The 15,704-nt window shown below is 35.3% G+C and overlaps 1 protein-coding gene across 6 annotated transcripts in view; it reads left to right on the top strand.

The window, feature by feature from the left end:
- Positions 1-15,704, top strand: part of LOC105397923 (pseudouridylate synthase RPUSD2) — a 333,895-nt gene that overhangs the window by 297,278 nt on the left and 20,913 nt on the right. For all 6 annotated transcript variants that reach the window (XM_048627342.1, XM_048627334.1, XM_048627349.1 and 3 more), the window contains one exon: positions 8,377-8,460. In XM_048627342.1, coding sequence (XP_048483299.1) covers positions 8,377-8,460 — 84 coding nt within the window. The remainder of the gene's footprint in view (positions 1-8,376; positions 8,461-15,704) is intronic.

Below are 15,704 nucleotides of genomic sequence, written 5' to 3'. Positions count from 1 at the left end.
AATCTCAAATGTTGGTGAATACAGATAGTTTTTCCGATGTAAAAAGACTTTCGGTACACGTGCTGAAGCGCTGTTGCATCAACATTGTGTTACCTCGAAGCTGGTGAATAATTTCGTTACACATTTAGTGCTATACTGTAACGTAACGGGTTTTGCAAAACCACGGCATTTTTGTACCTCTACATGTATTTCTTGGCACACCATGGCAGTAGGTACGAAAAACGTAACATATAATTATTAACTTATAAATAATAATCACCAGGCTATATCATTCGTTTTCGTCGATAAGTCCGTTTCTCTCTACACAATAATTTATTGATAACTGTACGATTTAACATGCTCGAGATCTTTTCCCGGTCACGAGTAGTCACAACACGTAAATTGCACTGTGATACGTCAAACGTCAGTTTTTCCCGCCACGCCGCCATCTTGTCGTACGCGGAGGAATGTACCGCCGATCCTGGAAGCTATTATGATGCCATTGAATTAGCGAAAACGATCCACTTTCGATTGATTGATCTCTCTGAGATACGAGTGGACGTTAATTGCGGTTTTCTTATAGTTTTTGTTCGGAGGTATTGGCTAAGTGGTCAGTGGGTTATTTATGCGCTGTGGGAATTCGTCGGGTGTACTGGAGTCGGTGATGGTCATTCGTAGTGGAAGTTGTAGTTTGATGTACTATTATTGTATTACACACGCGAGCAATGGAAATAGTACCACCTACTAGGTAAGTTGCTAAGCTAGGTACGAGTATATTAATGGAACATTTCCATTCTTTGCGACGGTTTTTGGGAAATATACCTAGTTTAGAAAACTTTCTAGTGCTCTGGTAATTTGATATACATACAAAACATGAATCAGACCACCCATTAAAAGAAACAGATTTTATCTTAAATTGTACCCTTAATAAATAGCAGTAAAAATAAAATATAAAATAGGTACCCTTATATTTTTTTATGTTTCTTTTATTTTTGGTCACCAATTCACAAATGCTCCGAAGGTTGAAAGATTTAAAAATCTTTGAAGGCTTTCAGTTACGTCAAGAAACACGATGGTTTATATAAAATGGGACTCCCGTAATCCTATTCAAATCGCCTTACAATCAAATATCCTACTGATCAAAAGGATTCTGACAACTTATTAATAAATTATTTTAGCAACTGTTGAAATATATCACCGTAAGGAACCAGATATTATCTTAATTTAGAACTAAGTAGGCAATCAATATGTTCTTTAGGAAATGGAGAGATAGGAGAGTGATAGCTATGATGTTGTTCAATTTTAGTTCGAAGAAATAAGTTATAATTATAGGTTTATACGTACCTTACAATTAGATAATCTTTGTATTTATAAAATGTCTTTTTTTCAGTGTCAATTTCATATCAGTAACTTAGTAGTTTATGTACTAAACATATTTTTTTGCATAATAATAGATGTGAAAGATATATTTTTCATTAAAACAACTCCATTATCCTACCCCTTTCCTGTGTAAGAGAACCCTTTTCCGTATCGTAGCTTATTTTTGACACAAAGCGTGCATTTTCACCCGTAAACGGTGCAATTACCTTCCTTAAGCTTTATTGTGGCGGTCCTTTAAAAACATCTTTTCTCAAGCCCCGAACCCGATGGAAAAGCTGCCCGAAAGCTTCCTAAGAAAAATACTTCGGTACCCTTTGAGCGGGCCGGGGAATTTCGCAAAGCCTTTTTAGTCCTTTTGATAATATTCGAAAAAACACGTCGACAAAAAAAGTTTTTAAGACAGCCGACAGAATGCCATACCACTCATTAAAGTGAAAACTTTACATGGGTAAATCTCTACAATTTAATAAGTTAGCGAGCAGTGAAAAAGTTCCAGTGACTATGTCACCAAATCACTCCAAAACTGAACGACGTTGTCTGCAATAATGACATACAAACATTAAATACATTTAACAGCGCATCAGAATATACCCTATATTTAAAAAATAATAATTGTGTACCAATTTTAAATTAAACGTTTTAAAATTTGGGGCCGTTTGGTGTCGGCTATTTGTGGTTGGAACTTTTTCATTGCTCGTAACTTTAGTTGAGTAAACCTTTCCTCTCGCTCTTGATGCAATGGACTTGAGGCTTTACTTGAGATAGGATGATACATACACATCTACATATGCGTGTGAACAGTAGTTCTCTCTAGTTCGCATCTAAAAGTCATATAACAAAAGTTGTTCCATGTGAGTAGTGTGGTTTGACCTCTTTTCGATTCACCTATACGAGTATATAGCTACATTGTTTTGCAACACCCTGTGTAGAACATTATCTACGTATTCTATAGGTCTGTATGTTTAGGGTCTGTTTTTTCTATGCAGTTGTGTCGATCGATCGGTAGATATAGACTGCCGGGCAATGAAAAAGTTCCACTCACAAAATGCCGACAACAAACGACCCCAATTTTTTTCAAAGATTTAATTTAAAATTGGAACAAATTAGTACCGATTATAGTTGATAATATTTTTTGTTAAATAATGTCCTTCAATGTTGTAGAAGAGGGCATTAAGCTATGCTTTCTGTTTAGAAGTAATTTGGTGCTTTTGCTCAGTGGAACCTTTTCATTGCCCGTGAGTGTACTTGTATGTACGAGTACTTAGCTTTGTTATATCCGGCGATACTTTTTCGTGTGGCTTTTAATTACGCCAGTAATGAACTGCGCGGCTGAGTCATTATTAATTCTCGCATCAATTATCAATCCCGCGGTCCGGGCAGACAGGACTTGAATCTTTGTACTAAATATTCATAATATGTATAACTACTTTGAATATTTTTACGAGTTACTCTAGTGCTCATTTAGGTTCCTACAAATTAATATATTTTTTTAATAAAATTTAGATGACATGGTTAGAAATTACTTAAAATTGTAAGTTTTTTTGTAATTTTATTATAATAAACGCACTATATGATACAAATACTAAAATGTTCTCAAAGTAAATATAAAGTACGATAATATTTATCAAGCTCTCCCTCTTGTTCGCGCCAGTGCAGTATAAGTAGACGAGATCAGTGCGAGCCTAGACAGACATGACCCGAAGCCTTCTTAACTTTACGACCTCGTTGACCATGGAACCCTAAAAGGCATACACGTTAAATACGACCCATTGTTGGACTTAAAAAAGAAAGAAATTTGAGATTTTGGGAATTCGCGCAGCAAAAGCGAGGCCCTGACAATGTTACGGGTAAATCTTTAAAATTAACAATGAGCCACTCGACCAGGCCGGTCGTTTCGCGGTTTAGCGGACGCTACAATGCCCGCCACATCGGTCATTTTGTCGGCTGTTTTTTTTTCTCCTTTTTCGTTTTTGGTACTCGTGTACTGACTCGACGACTTCCAGCCACCCGAACAAGCCGGGTTCCGAAAAGGCTATAGTACCATAGATCATATACACACGCTTCGGCAGGTTATACAGAAGACCGAGGAGTATAATCTACCTTTATGTCTAGCGTTTGTGGACTATGAGAAAGCCTTTGATTCTATTGAGCTCTGGGCGATGCTTCAATCCCTTCAGCGGTGCCATATAGACTATCGCTATATCGAGGTGTTGAGATGTATGTACAATGCTGCCACAATGTCAGTTCGATTACACGAACATAGCACAAAACCGATCCAGTTGCAAAGGGGCGTGAGACAGGGAGATGTTATTTCTCCGAAACTGTTCACCTGTGCACTGGAAGATGTTTTTAAGCTTGTAGAGTGGAAAAGACTGGGCATTAACGTCAATGGCGAATATATCTCTCATCTACGATTTGCTGATGACATAGTTATTATGGCGGAAACGCTGGAGGAGTTGGGCGAAATGCTCACAGACCTCAATGATGCCTCTAAACAAGTTGGGCTGAAAATGAACATGGACAAGACAAAGGTCATGTCGAACGAACATGTTTCATCATCGCCCGTAACTGTAGGAGGTGTCACCATCGAAGTTGTCGATCAGTATCCCTACCTAGGACAAGTGATCCGATTAGGTAAATCCAACTTCGATAAAGAGGTAGCTCGTAGAATCCAACTCGGATGGGCAGCGTTCGGGAAATTACGACACATCTTCACCGAAAACATACCTCAGTGTCTGAAAACAAAAGTTTTCAATCAGTGCGTGTTGCCAGTGATGACTTACGGAGCCGAGACGTGGTGCTTCACCAAAGGGCTTATCCACAAGCTCAGAGTTGCTCAGCGTGCTATGGAAAGGGCTATGTTAGGCGTGTCCCTGCGAGATAGGATTCGCAATGAAGAAATCCGCAGGAGAACTAAAGTTACCGACATAGCCAAAAGGATTAGCACGCTGAAGTGGCAATGGGCTGGCCACGTAGCCCGCAGAGCCGACGACCGCTGGAGTAGAAAGGTTCTGGAGTGGAGACCCCGTGTCGGCAAACGGCGTGTCGGTCGCCCCCCAACCCGTTGGTCTGATGATCTGCGGAAGGTAGCGGGAAGCCGCTGGATGCAGATGGCGGGTGACCGTTTGGGGTGGCGATCGTTAGGAGAGGCCTATGTCCAACAGTGGACTACAGAAGGCTGAGAGAGAGAGAGTACTGACTCACCTGAAGCTAAGTGTTAAACATGAGTCGTATTCTCTTGTGTGTTGTTTTTTTAAACAAACTCTTGGCTCTGGTAAACGTTAGCAGTAATAAAAACGTTAGGTTACACTCGAAACGTCTGGATAATGCTGTAGGTAAAATCGTGGCTGAATAACAAGTATCTCTGTGCTTACAAAGAAAAGGAATAAAATTGGTCACTTTATGTTGTCTATTTTCGCTCACGGAGTCCGCTTTACCGAACAAACGTAATGAGTGGCGCTCGGAACAGAAGTACTTTTGCAATAAAATTAGGGGCCGCTAGAGTTCCATGTAGGCCGGGGATTTTGCCGAAACGGTGAGAAATTCACCTTTCACCGATAACAATGCCATCCTTTTTGTTTCAATGAAGTTTATTTATAAAAAGTTATGTTTAATAACATTCAGAATAATTTTTCTAAATACGGTGTCGGTAATAAAGACTAGACCTGGATCTAAATTGGGAATTGTAACGATGGTGAAAGGAATATTGGCTATATTCCGATTACTTGTAAGCCTATGTACAAGGTTTATGCAATATTGTGTTTGTTATTAATTGAAACATATTGTTTTTCATTTAATTAAAAAATAAATTTTGGTATAAGTATACTATAATAGACACTTATGCTGAGTTACATTCAACTTTAATTCTAAATTGCAAAGAACTGAAATACCGAAAATTTAATTTATTTTAAACCCAACACTACACTCTTCTTTTGTATTTTAAATTGAGATGGACAAAGTGAAGGGTCGGCCGGCGGGCGCATGGGGTCCAAAACAAATTTGAATATTGTCAAACTTAGCCGTTTTACAACGACAATAATAAAAACCTGAAAACAAAGGTTTCAGCATAAACCGAAGAAGTTGTCGTCGTGATAATTATAAATTAAACTTTTTTATTACACCGTTTTCGTTTCTGTTGTATTTAAATGTAAAATTATAAAAGCAGTTTCAAGTTTCTAATTCCCCACACTTATTATAGTTTTGGTTGTGAGTGAATTATGCAACTTATTTATTTTGTATACTCATTTCTTGAACACCCTTCTGACTTATTAAAAATACATATAAATCACTTAGGAAGTTTGTTTTTGACTCTCGTGTAAAACACATCCTGTTTTTATATCAATATGTATTCCTATATGAATTTAAAAGCATCTCCGAACTTCGAACTTTAAACAACAGCGTGTGAAGCTCACTACATGAAAGCTTTCCATTTACGAAACAATATGATGTTTCGCTATAAATTATTTCACTTACATCCTTGTGGTGTAAATTCAAACTTTGTAGAGAAAAAATAATATGTAACTTGTTTAAGGCTGTATTTCAGAATGTTATTAGTATGGCTAATGCTAAAATAAAACAGGACGTAAAAATAAGGGTGCTATCTTTTTTACAACAGTAGGTATCCGTCATTTTTTAACCTCAGGTGCACATACCTTAGCGTAAAAATATCGCCAGATTTTAGTGTACCTAAGTAAGAAAAAAATACACGTCTAAATTATATATTTTAAAAAAGCCGGATATTGAAATAAACATAATTTACGATTCTATAGAAAGCCTAACAAAAACCATTTGGCGTTTAGGTTTAGACAAAGGCCAATCAGAATATCAGTTTTAGTGTCCTAACGAGAAAAAGTTGTGGTCTTTTTGCGAAGAAACCGAGAACAGAAATAAATTCCACTGATTTACGACGCCGCCCCGCTGTTTAGACTATTTCTTTTGATCTCCGGGAATGTTATTGTGCTACACGCACGCTGCACACATAGGTATAGGTACAAATTTATGTATTAGGTAGTAGTCGTAGGATAAATTTAATGAGAGCTACAACAAATTAGGCATACGAGTACCTAAAACAAAAGGCTATACTAAAGGTGTGCGTCTACCTTTTGGCATCGTGCGTAACGAACGCATCGAATTCAGTATTCTTTGTATAGAAAATTGTACAAGTGCGTCCACTCCATACATTTATTAATCCGTTTGTTCTGATACGTATACCGATAGGTGGACGCTTACCTTAAAGCTGTTATTACACTGACACGCATCACGCATGCATGTTGCGTGAATGCGTGTCCGAACGTTGCTTATATAGGTGTATCTTCGTCTGTGGACAAGGGTCGTTTTTCAAGCTTAAACCATAAATATTTTCGTAAAAAACATTCACAAACAGCTTCGCTTATCATTATTAGTTCTTTAATATTTTAATTGCAGCTATAAAAGATTCATTAATGGAAGTATTTAAAATGTTTCTTTCCCTTTTCCTTAGTTCTTTTCCTTTTTATTTTCTCTTCATTTAAATCGTCACAAGATGCACTCAGGTAAAAGTATTTTTTGAAATGAAATGTCCAACAAAATTGCATGAAAATTAAGTTTATGTTCGTTTATATTTGAAGTACATATTTCAGCGCTGTAATCCTCTTAATATAAGCCTCTTAAATACCTTTCAACATAAATAATAAACATCAGTAAATAAATAATTAAAAACTTTTAACTAACCTAAATAGGAATTACACTTATTTTACTGTACTGTAATGTAGCTTGGTAAAACTGTAACAGTAAAACATTACCACTGATAAAATATGAAAATAAAATGAAAGTCCAAAGTTTTTTTTGTGTCGATAATCTACCAATATGAATATTATGATGAATAATAATTTTTTCATATCTCTTTTCTCTCCCTTTATCATGAATAATTGATTTGTTTTTAAGTAGGTATTATTATAATTAAATTGAATTATAATATGATTTGCTAACCTAACCTCAGTTTCCGTATTCAATCACTTTGGACAGTAACAAAAATAGTTTAATGACTTCAGAATTGACTTCATTCATGTGAAACACTCATTTTTACACAATGTTGGTAGACGCCACACTGCCCAGAGTTTATTTTAAGTTTATGTTCATAAGTTTGGGAGAAGGGAGACTCCAGAGAGAAGCAAGTTATTAATAGTACTGGACTTCTGTCATTACTTAAGTGCCAAGTAGCAGGATTAACTTAAGTAGATTAGAGAGAAATGCGATCAATGCTATAAAATGTAGGATAGAGCTGTACCAACGGTCCACCCGATACAGTTCACCCAAAATACTAGAAAAGTGCCTGACCGAAATATAATATTTTGGCATTATTAGTTACCTAATTATCGTTGTCTGGACTATATAGAAAAAAAAACAATTCGAAAATCGGTTCAGCCGTTTTGGTGGTCGCTGCCAAAAACAGATACAAAAACACACAGACACGTTAAACTTATAACACGACCTTTTTGCGTAGGGGTTAAAAGGAACCACGGATGACGCGCCGTTGACAGCACTGGCACTACATCGCTCGTAACGACGGCGTAGCAAAGTTCGTAGCACTATCGATCGCTACGCCGTAGCTCGTAGCACGGCCTGTCGTAGCCGCTTCAGGCTGACAGCTTATATGAAGTTTCGGACGTTATTCGCGTTTTTTTCAGATTTTAACCAGCTTTTCTTTTTGAATGTATGGCTATGGTTATGGGCGATTAATGTACACGTCCTGAAACATGTGAATCCATAGGAGTGGACTGTTATTAACCAAATAAGATCATAATTACTGTCATCACTAATTTATGATGCATTCGTACCCGTATTCGTTTAGTTTCAGTATGAATTGGCGTAATTATCCTGATAAATATCATTATATTACAAACCATTCCTATATGAGCAAGATGCATTTTTTTTTATTTTTAACTCCAAACAAGAATTTCCTCGAGAAAACTGCCATATTAAGCTTAAATGACGAAATTAAAAAGCTCATTTTTAATTTGACTAATTCTCTTGTTGCAGGGTGAAAAGGACTCAAAGAACTGCATATTATCCTGTGAGAAGAGAAAAGCTGACGACACTGACTTGAACAAGGATCTCAAAAAGGTGAGCTTTTAATAAACTTACGTACGTGCTTTTAAGTAATTTAAAAACATTACGTACTCTCGTTTCGAGAATTTTCTCTCAGCTTTTTTGCTGTTTTTGAGAAGAATATAATTGAATGCAAATTACTAGATGCTTGTTTTGGGTGTAGATACTTACTGCGCTTCATAAAAAACAGCACCATTTAAATTTGCAGAATATTTTTCAGTTATGTACATATACAGGGTGTTGCAAAAAGGGTATACTAAGCCGACACCAGCATATTAAGCATAAGCAAAAAAAATATTTATTTTTCATAGAAACTTTGTTGGTCACGTGTCTTTTTACTATGGAAAATGATTTTTTTTTCGCTAATTTCCAAATTCTGATTTCAGTTTCGGGCTTAGATATACCATGCTGCACATGTAAGTTTCGGCTTAGTATACCAATTTTGCAACACCCTGTATTAAGTAAGAAAACACGATACCTAGTGTATTTTTAATTTTGAATTCTGTGTGCCCTGTCTAAAATAATAAAAAAACAACGAATCCATTTTGAATGCATAATCACACAAACTCTATGAAATCGCGTTTTAAACAGAAATATAATGTTTTCTTTTAGGTCTGTTCGTTATATAATTTGTCACGAACAGTCATACAGATACACAAATCTTACATCGCCTTATTTTCAGTCCGGTGGTTAAGAATACAAAGGTCAACGTGATTACGTGTTAAATATAAACATTTTGTTCAGGGGTCATTGACTCCATTGCTTAGATTCATTGACCTTTTTAACCCTGAAGCCGAAATACTTACAACAGTCTAGATGTTTTTATGTTTTCAACTATAAATGAAATTAGTTTAGCTTAGCTAAGGTTAATATTTTTTTGTATGATATACCTAACTGGGTTTTCATGAACTTAAGTTCCCTGTAAAAAATGTGATTGCAGACCACTTATATACCAATTTAAGTAATTACGAAGTTGAAATAACTATAGAACTTTCCAGAATTACGCAGGCACTTCAATTTTCTTTGTAATAATACAAATTCAATTAACTTTAGTTTTGGTACTACCAAGGTAATTTACGAGTATACTACTTACTTTGTAGAATTATTTACAAATTGACTGCTAGGGTTAGGGCACAGATTTAACATTAGTTTCTTGTTAGGTTAGGTTAGGTAGTGTTACTTTTGAAAGGGAAATAATTTAATTTTTGCTGGATATGCTACTTTTTGCTAGATTTTTTATTTGGAGCGAAACCTCCCAGCCACAAATTGCTGAGTATTATATGAATTTGTCCATTATTTTATGTAGCAGTGCTGCTTCTAAGGTGGTTAGGTTAGGCCATCATTAGTTTATCCTTCGTCCTAGGCCATCTCTATAGTATACGTTTCGTAATAAACGTCGTGAAACACAATACCGTGTATAATAAAGTCTGCGTTGCTCTTTCAAATATCATTTTCCCTCCATTTGAAAGGTCGTCGAGTCATTTTGTTCTCGTTCTACCCACAAAATGAGTACCTAATGTCGTACGCTGCGAATAAGGGTTCCTCCCCAACGATATTATTTTGTTAAAAATATACACTTGCCTTATTTTTATTTGATTATGTTATAATTTGCGAATGCGCCTAGTTGATGACCTTAACCCGTTAGGGGTCGGGACCGTTGTTGAACATTTTTTTAGCTGACAAGTGACAGTAGGTTTATCAAACATCAATAACACGAATTACATTTGACTAAATAAATGTCCATAGGAAAAAATTAACTTATAGCTACGGTACGGTTAGTTCCGATTTTAAATTATAATTAAAATTATTCGTTCTTGTAAACATAGTATCCATTCATGCTAATTAATATTTCATAATTAATCATTTTAATAGTTACAGAATGAAGAAACTGCTCTTGTTCGCTCAATACAATATATAAAAATATTGTACTGAGCGAACACCCCAAAAATTGGGACATTAAGGGTAACTGACAGCCGTAAATTAAAAACATTTGCCCTCCGTGACACCTTAACATCACAAGTTAAGGGGTGAAATATAATTAATGGATTCAACTTTAGATTAATTTCATTTTGTTGGAAAATGTTTGTTCTAAGTCTGACGATTAATCGTAATTGTAAAGGTACTTGAAGGACAATGAAAGTCTGCGTTTGCATGAAATATTTATGGTACAAATTCTGTGTATTTTAATACTAGGGCATAGTCACAGTCAGTTTTTTTGTGTAAATTTATTTATCTATTTATTTATTTATTTCCAAAAAGATACATTTCTTAAAGCTTACCTTATTAGCTAATATTTTATGAACAACATGTGTAAAACAATGGCAAGTAAGTATTAGTAGTAATTAGTAATTAGTATATTTTAGTTTGCTTATTATTACAATGAAAAGGTAGGTAATTAAGAGGTAAATAATTTTTACAATTCATGCAAAGTAATTTTGAGTAGTCTATGAAACTATGAAATTCTGGTTTTACTATGACTGTAGTAATAATTTAAAGGTTATCTTCGGATTATTTGATTTTTTTTATAAACTACAAACATTACTAAGTTATAAACTTATAACGGGTTTGTTGATAAGGTCGTATAATAAATTCAAATTCTCATTCATGCTTGAAAAAATAATTTACTTTGTTTGTTGTGAATTTGTGAAACACAGCGCACTGACAGATGAGAATCTGCAACAACAAACAACTGAATATTCAAAACAAAGCACGCGCCGACAATGTGTCTCATTAATAACAAACTTGTGTTGTATGTAAAACGTCAGGGGCCATTCCATACAAATGACAATAATAATGTGCGGTTTTTGCCCTCCCGTAAAATAGTTGCAGCTTATGTTTGTAAATCAAAAAAGAAGGGTGTTATAAGATCAACGTGTATGTGTATCTGTCTATTATAGCGTAGCGTAGATTTGTTTTTTGGGTCATAGGTAATATGTGTGTTTAATGATTAGTTTATTTATATCCGTTTTATATTGACTCCTTAATTTATTTCCCTAAGGGCACTCTTGTGATAAATTAATATTTACATTCCGTACAATTCTCTGCTGTTCCTATACACAACATAGTCACTGTTATACACTAGAAGATTGTTAGTGTTCCTAGTATTCTTAGCGTTCCACAAGTTAGTGTTCTCCATTGTATTCGGCCCATATCCCAGAATATCCGACTACAGTAGAACACTACTAAACGTTATACCTATTATGAATTCAGTAGCGCCCTTAACTCTTGCGCCGTAAGGGTGATTATCCAAACTATGGTACATGGAACGTTTGGGTGCGTTTACAGAGCAGATAATCGCGTAATCAATCATCTTGTGCTAAGAACAGATGTTGTAAACCACGTGATCAGGCGCCCTATTCCTGACAACTCAGCGTTTCTAAGGCGAAAGTGATTCAGATGACCAACAAAGTTACTATGGATTATCAAAAGTAGTAAAACATAAGTTCCGCCTGTCTCCCTGAGTCATCTCCGTTATTTTTATGCTTCCGTTTACTGTAAACTTTTTTAACTCCCTATAAGTATATTGAAATAAATAAGACTGAAATGAAATGGGACTGATTTTGAAGTACTCGACGCTCAAGCATGGTATTCCAGTGAATTATATAGTATATATGATTAATTTATCTTGAAAAAATCGCTTTTAGTGATAAGCCCGCCTTTTTTGTACCTATGTGTTTGTATATAAACTTTATAAATTCTGTTCTTGTGTACAAATAAAGAATATTCTATATATCTATCTATTAATGGGAATAAATTTTATTGTAATACACGATAATTAGAAAATAAGCCTTCAGTGTCCTGTGCAGGAAGGAGGAACTACGAATTGACATTCGCTTTGGAATCTCTGTGTCGGCTCAAATAGGACACCACTACTCAGTATTTTCCTGAAACTGTTTCTTCTACTACTTTTGTGTTCGTTGCAATATTTTAAGAACAAAGAGTATTATTATGAAAGTGAATGACATTTTATTAAATTGATAGTTTAAAGGATATTATTATACAAACAAATGCAAAACAGTGATACAGAGGGAATTTTAGATTTACATTCATCTTGAATTAGATTTTAACCCAAGAAATACGTCGACGGAGTTCCTAAAACACTATGCTAATAAGAGGATTAATATTCCTCGGTCCAAATCGGATAAAATTTGAATTACTGGCTAAACACTAAACAATCCAGTTTGCAAATTGTAAACTCAGTCCGGAACAATACCACACTACGTAACTGAATGAGAGTAGCCTATAAAATTAGCGAGTACACTAAGATACAGCTTATCTAAAATCTAATACCTACCTACGTGGCCAAAATATTATGATATTGAAATAAAGTCGTTTATTTTCAGAGGCGTACTCAAAACAATCTTATAACACCCATAAAAATACGTCTTATTACTTTTCACGTAAGTAAGAAAAAGTAAAGTAAAAAGTTTAAAGTTTTTTAACCCCATACAAAGCAAAAATATAAACAAAATTATTACATAGTTAGGAATATGGGTACATAAATATGTCTTCTTCTTAGCGTATCGGTGACAAATACTAGAGATGCTCTAGGGTCTGTCACCATGGTGACAGGATTATGGTCTTCGCACATTGTGGTGTTCAAAAATGACATTTAGTGTAGTGTAGAGTCGAGTCGCCGGTGAGTTGGTGTAATATGCGAAGACCATTAGTCAGTCTAAAAAGTATGCAATGATTGGAAATATAAAACTATACCAAAATATTAGCTATTTTAGTTTTTTTTTTTTTCAACCAACGTCTAAATAAATAAAAACCGAATGTTTTTCCGTTTCCGTTAATCCGACTGTACCAAAAGATTATTTAAAATCATACACAAAGGCGCGCTCTGGATCTGCCAAATATTTGAACAGTTTGATTCGATCAAAGAATTAGAACGTACTAATGTATGGCCGGGATCCCGATACCGCTATATAAATATTTTCGCAATAACCTAAGCAAACATGTTGGGTTAATATCGATTTAAAACAAACCGGAAAATGGACTACGCTTAAGTATTAAACTGTTTACTTTGGGAAATTGGCTTACTAGGAATTCATATGACGTGTTCATATAGATGATGTGTTTTACAAATAAAATTAAAACTGCGATGAGCATGTTAAAAGTCCTATCTTCAACATTATGGTACAAAATACGGTAGAAGGCTTAATAAAAAGACAAATTTTTATGTAGGTATTAGGCACGTATAGGGATGTGGACTAGGGTGATATGATGAAGGTAACCTAGAAATGGACGTTACAGTCATCGTTATTTTTTTACTTATCTCAAACATAATTATGAAGAGTGATCATTATTATGTACTAGCTGTTTCAAAGTTTTCCCGTGGGAATTCTGGGATAAAAAGTAGCCTATATTCTTTCTCAGGGTCTAGAGCATATGTATACCAAATTTCATTCAAATCCGTTCAGTTGTTTTGGCGTGGAAGAGTAACAGATAGACAGACACAGTTACTTTCGCATTTATAATATTAGTAAGGATTAGGATAGTTAGGATTAGGATGTCGTCTTAAGGTTCCAGAACCCGGGTATCATTATGTCCACTTGGGCCCGGGATGTTGCAGCTCGGGACAGCTCTATGGTGGACTTATTGAACCATTCGGTGAAGTTCTGTATTTATGTATGTACCTAAGGGCTGATTTTTCAATAGTCAGATAAATGCTATCTGAGGAATTAAATTGTTGCTGTCACTGTCTCACACAAACATTCTGACGCGACAGCATCAGAATTATTCCTCAGATAACCCTTATCTGACCATTGAAAAATCAGCATCAGTAAAATAAAACAATGATTTAATCCGTAGTTAAACAAAGCCACGACTAAGTTAAGTACCTGGCAGCCGGCACCGGCGTACCGTCAGCATATTTCCATTTCCAACTTTTCACGCTTCAACTAAAAACATTTCAACTGAACCAAACATATTCGCTTTATTAATCTGCTAGGTACGAATGTTCCACATACTTCGCTGTTGAGAACTCCTGTGATGCGAACTGATTGGCTTGGGTTAGGGTTGAATTTTATGAGTGATCTTGGACCTGGACGAGGGAATGCACCCGACATATTGAACTACTTTATGTAAGGCTACCAGTTAGCAAAAAAATATATATTATCTTCCCCGCCTTTTACACATATTATTATTTCCGAATACGGAATGGTTGATATTTCATCAATTTATTTTCTACTCTTATATTTGTAGGATTTAAGTTTACAGTCAGTTTATCATATGCCATTCCATACCGATATATCTGTCGCAGGCATCTGGTTGAATCTCATTTTTAATTGAACCACTAGCCCGTTCATTGGATTGCGCTACTCAATTGTATGACTAGGCCGAACGTTGATTGTACAAGCGTCACAAAACGTCCAACTAGTTAGCTGACTTAAAATCAGTCAGGTGGTGAATAAAACAAATATGGCGTCTAACAGCTAACAGCTGATACAAAAAGCACCTATATTGTTAGTTTTTTGCAAATCAATTAGCTTGAAAGTGCGTTATTTGTGTTAAATTATGAACAACAATATGAAGGTACGTTTATTTTTATTGTTTAGTTAATTTGTGAGATAAGAGCTTTGTAACATAGTCTTTTTGTTGATTCTTGTCTGGTCGTGTTCACCGTAACCAGACATTACAAAGTTGCTATACTATATCCCATTCAACGACTTCGCTGAATGACGTTCAGTCAAGACGTCGAACGTTACAATCAACGACTTGACGAGTTGTCCTTTAGTCATACAACTGAATAGCGCCATCCAATGAACGGGCTAGTGGTTCAATCAAAAAGGAGATTAAACCAGATGCCTGCGACATATCCACTAGCTACTTTCAAGACGAAAAAAATACTCAATCTAGATAATGTTTATAAAATTTCTAGCTATAAGCCATTCGGTCGCATTTGGCAACATTAAGTAACGCCTATACAATAGTTATGGATAATTATCCAACATTACTTTGAAATAAGGATAAACGGCCAGTAACATCGGATTTCCAAATTGGAATCCTATTAATGGAATACCGAGATACAAAATGTTAATGGGAATATGTGTACTTATGCGAATGTGTTGGGGATATACTCAATTCTAATTTGGCTTATGTCCATTCTCGTAATCTACTTCGTATAAAATATTTTTTGGGGTTACCATAAAATACTAGACACCTGTAAAACCGGATTTTTTGACTGTGTTAAAACATCCACCCTCAAACCTGGTGGAAACTTTTAAACATTTGGTAATCCAGTTTTAACATGATTA

The sequence above is a fragment of the Plutella xylostella genome, chromosome 4 (genome assembly GCF_932276165.1).
Source record: "Plutella xylostella chromosome 4, ilPluXylo3.1, whole genome shotgun sequence".
In the NCBI taxonomy this organism is placed as follows: Eukaryota; Metazoa; Arthropoda; class Insecta; order Lepidoptera; family Plutellidae; genus Plutella; species Plutella xylostella.
This window is presented reverse-complemented; position numbering and strand designations above follow the sequence as displayed.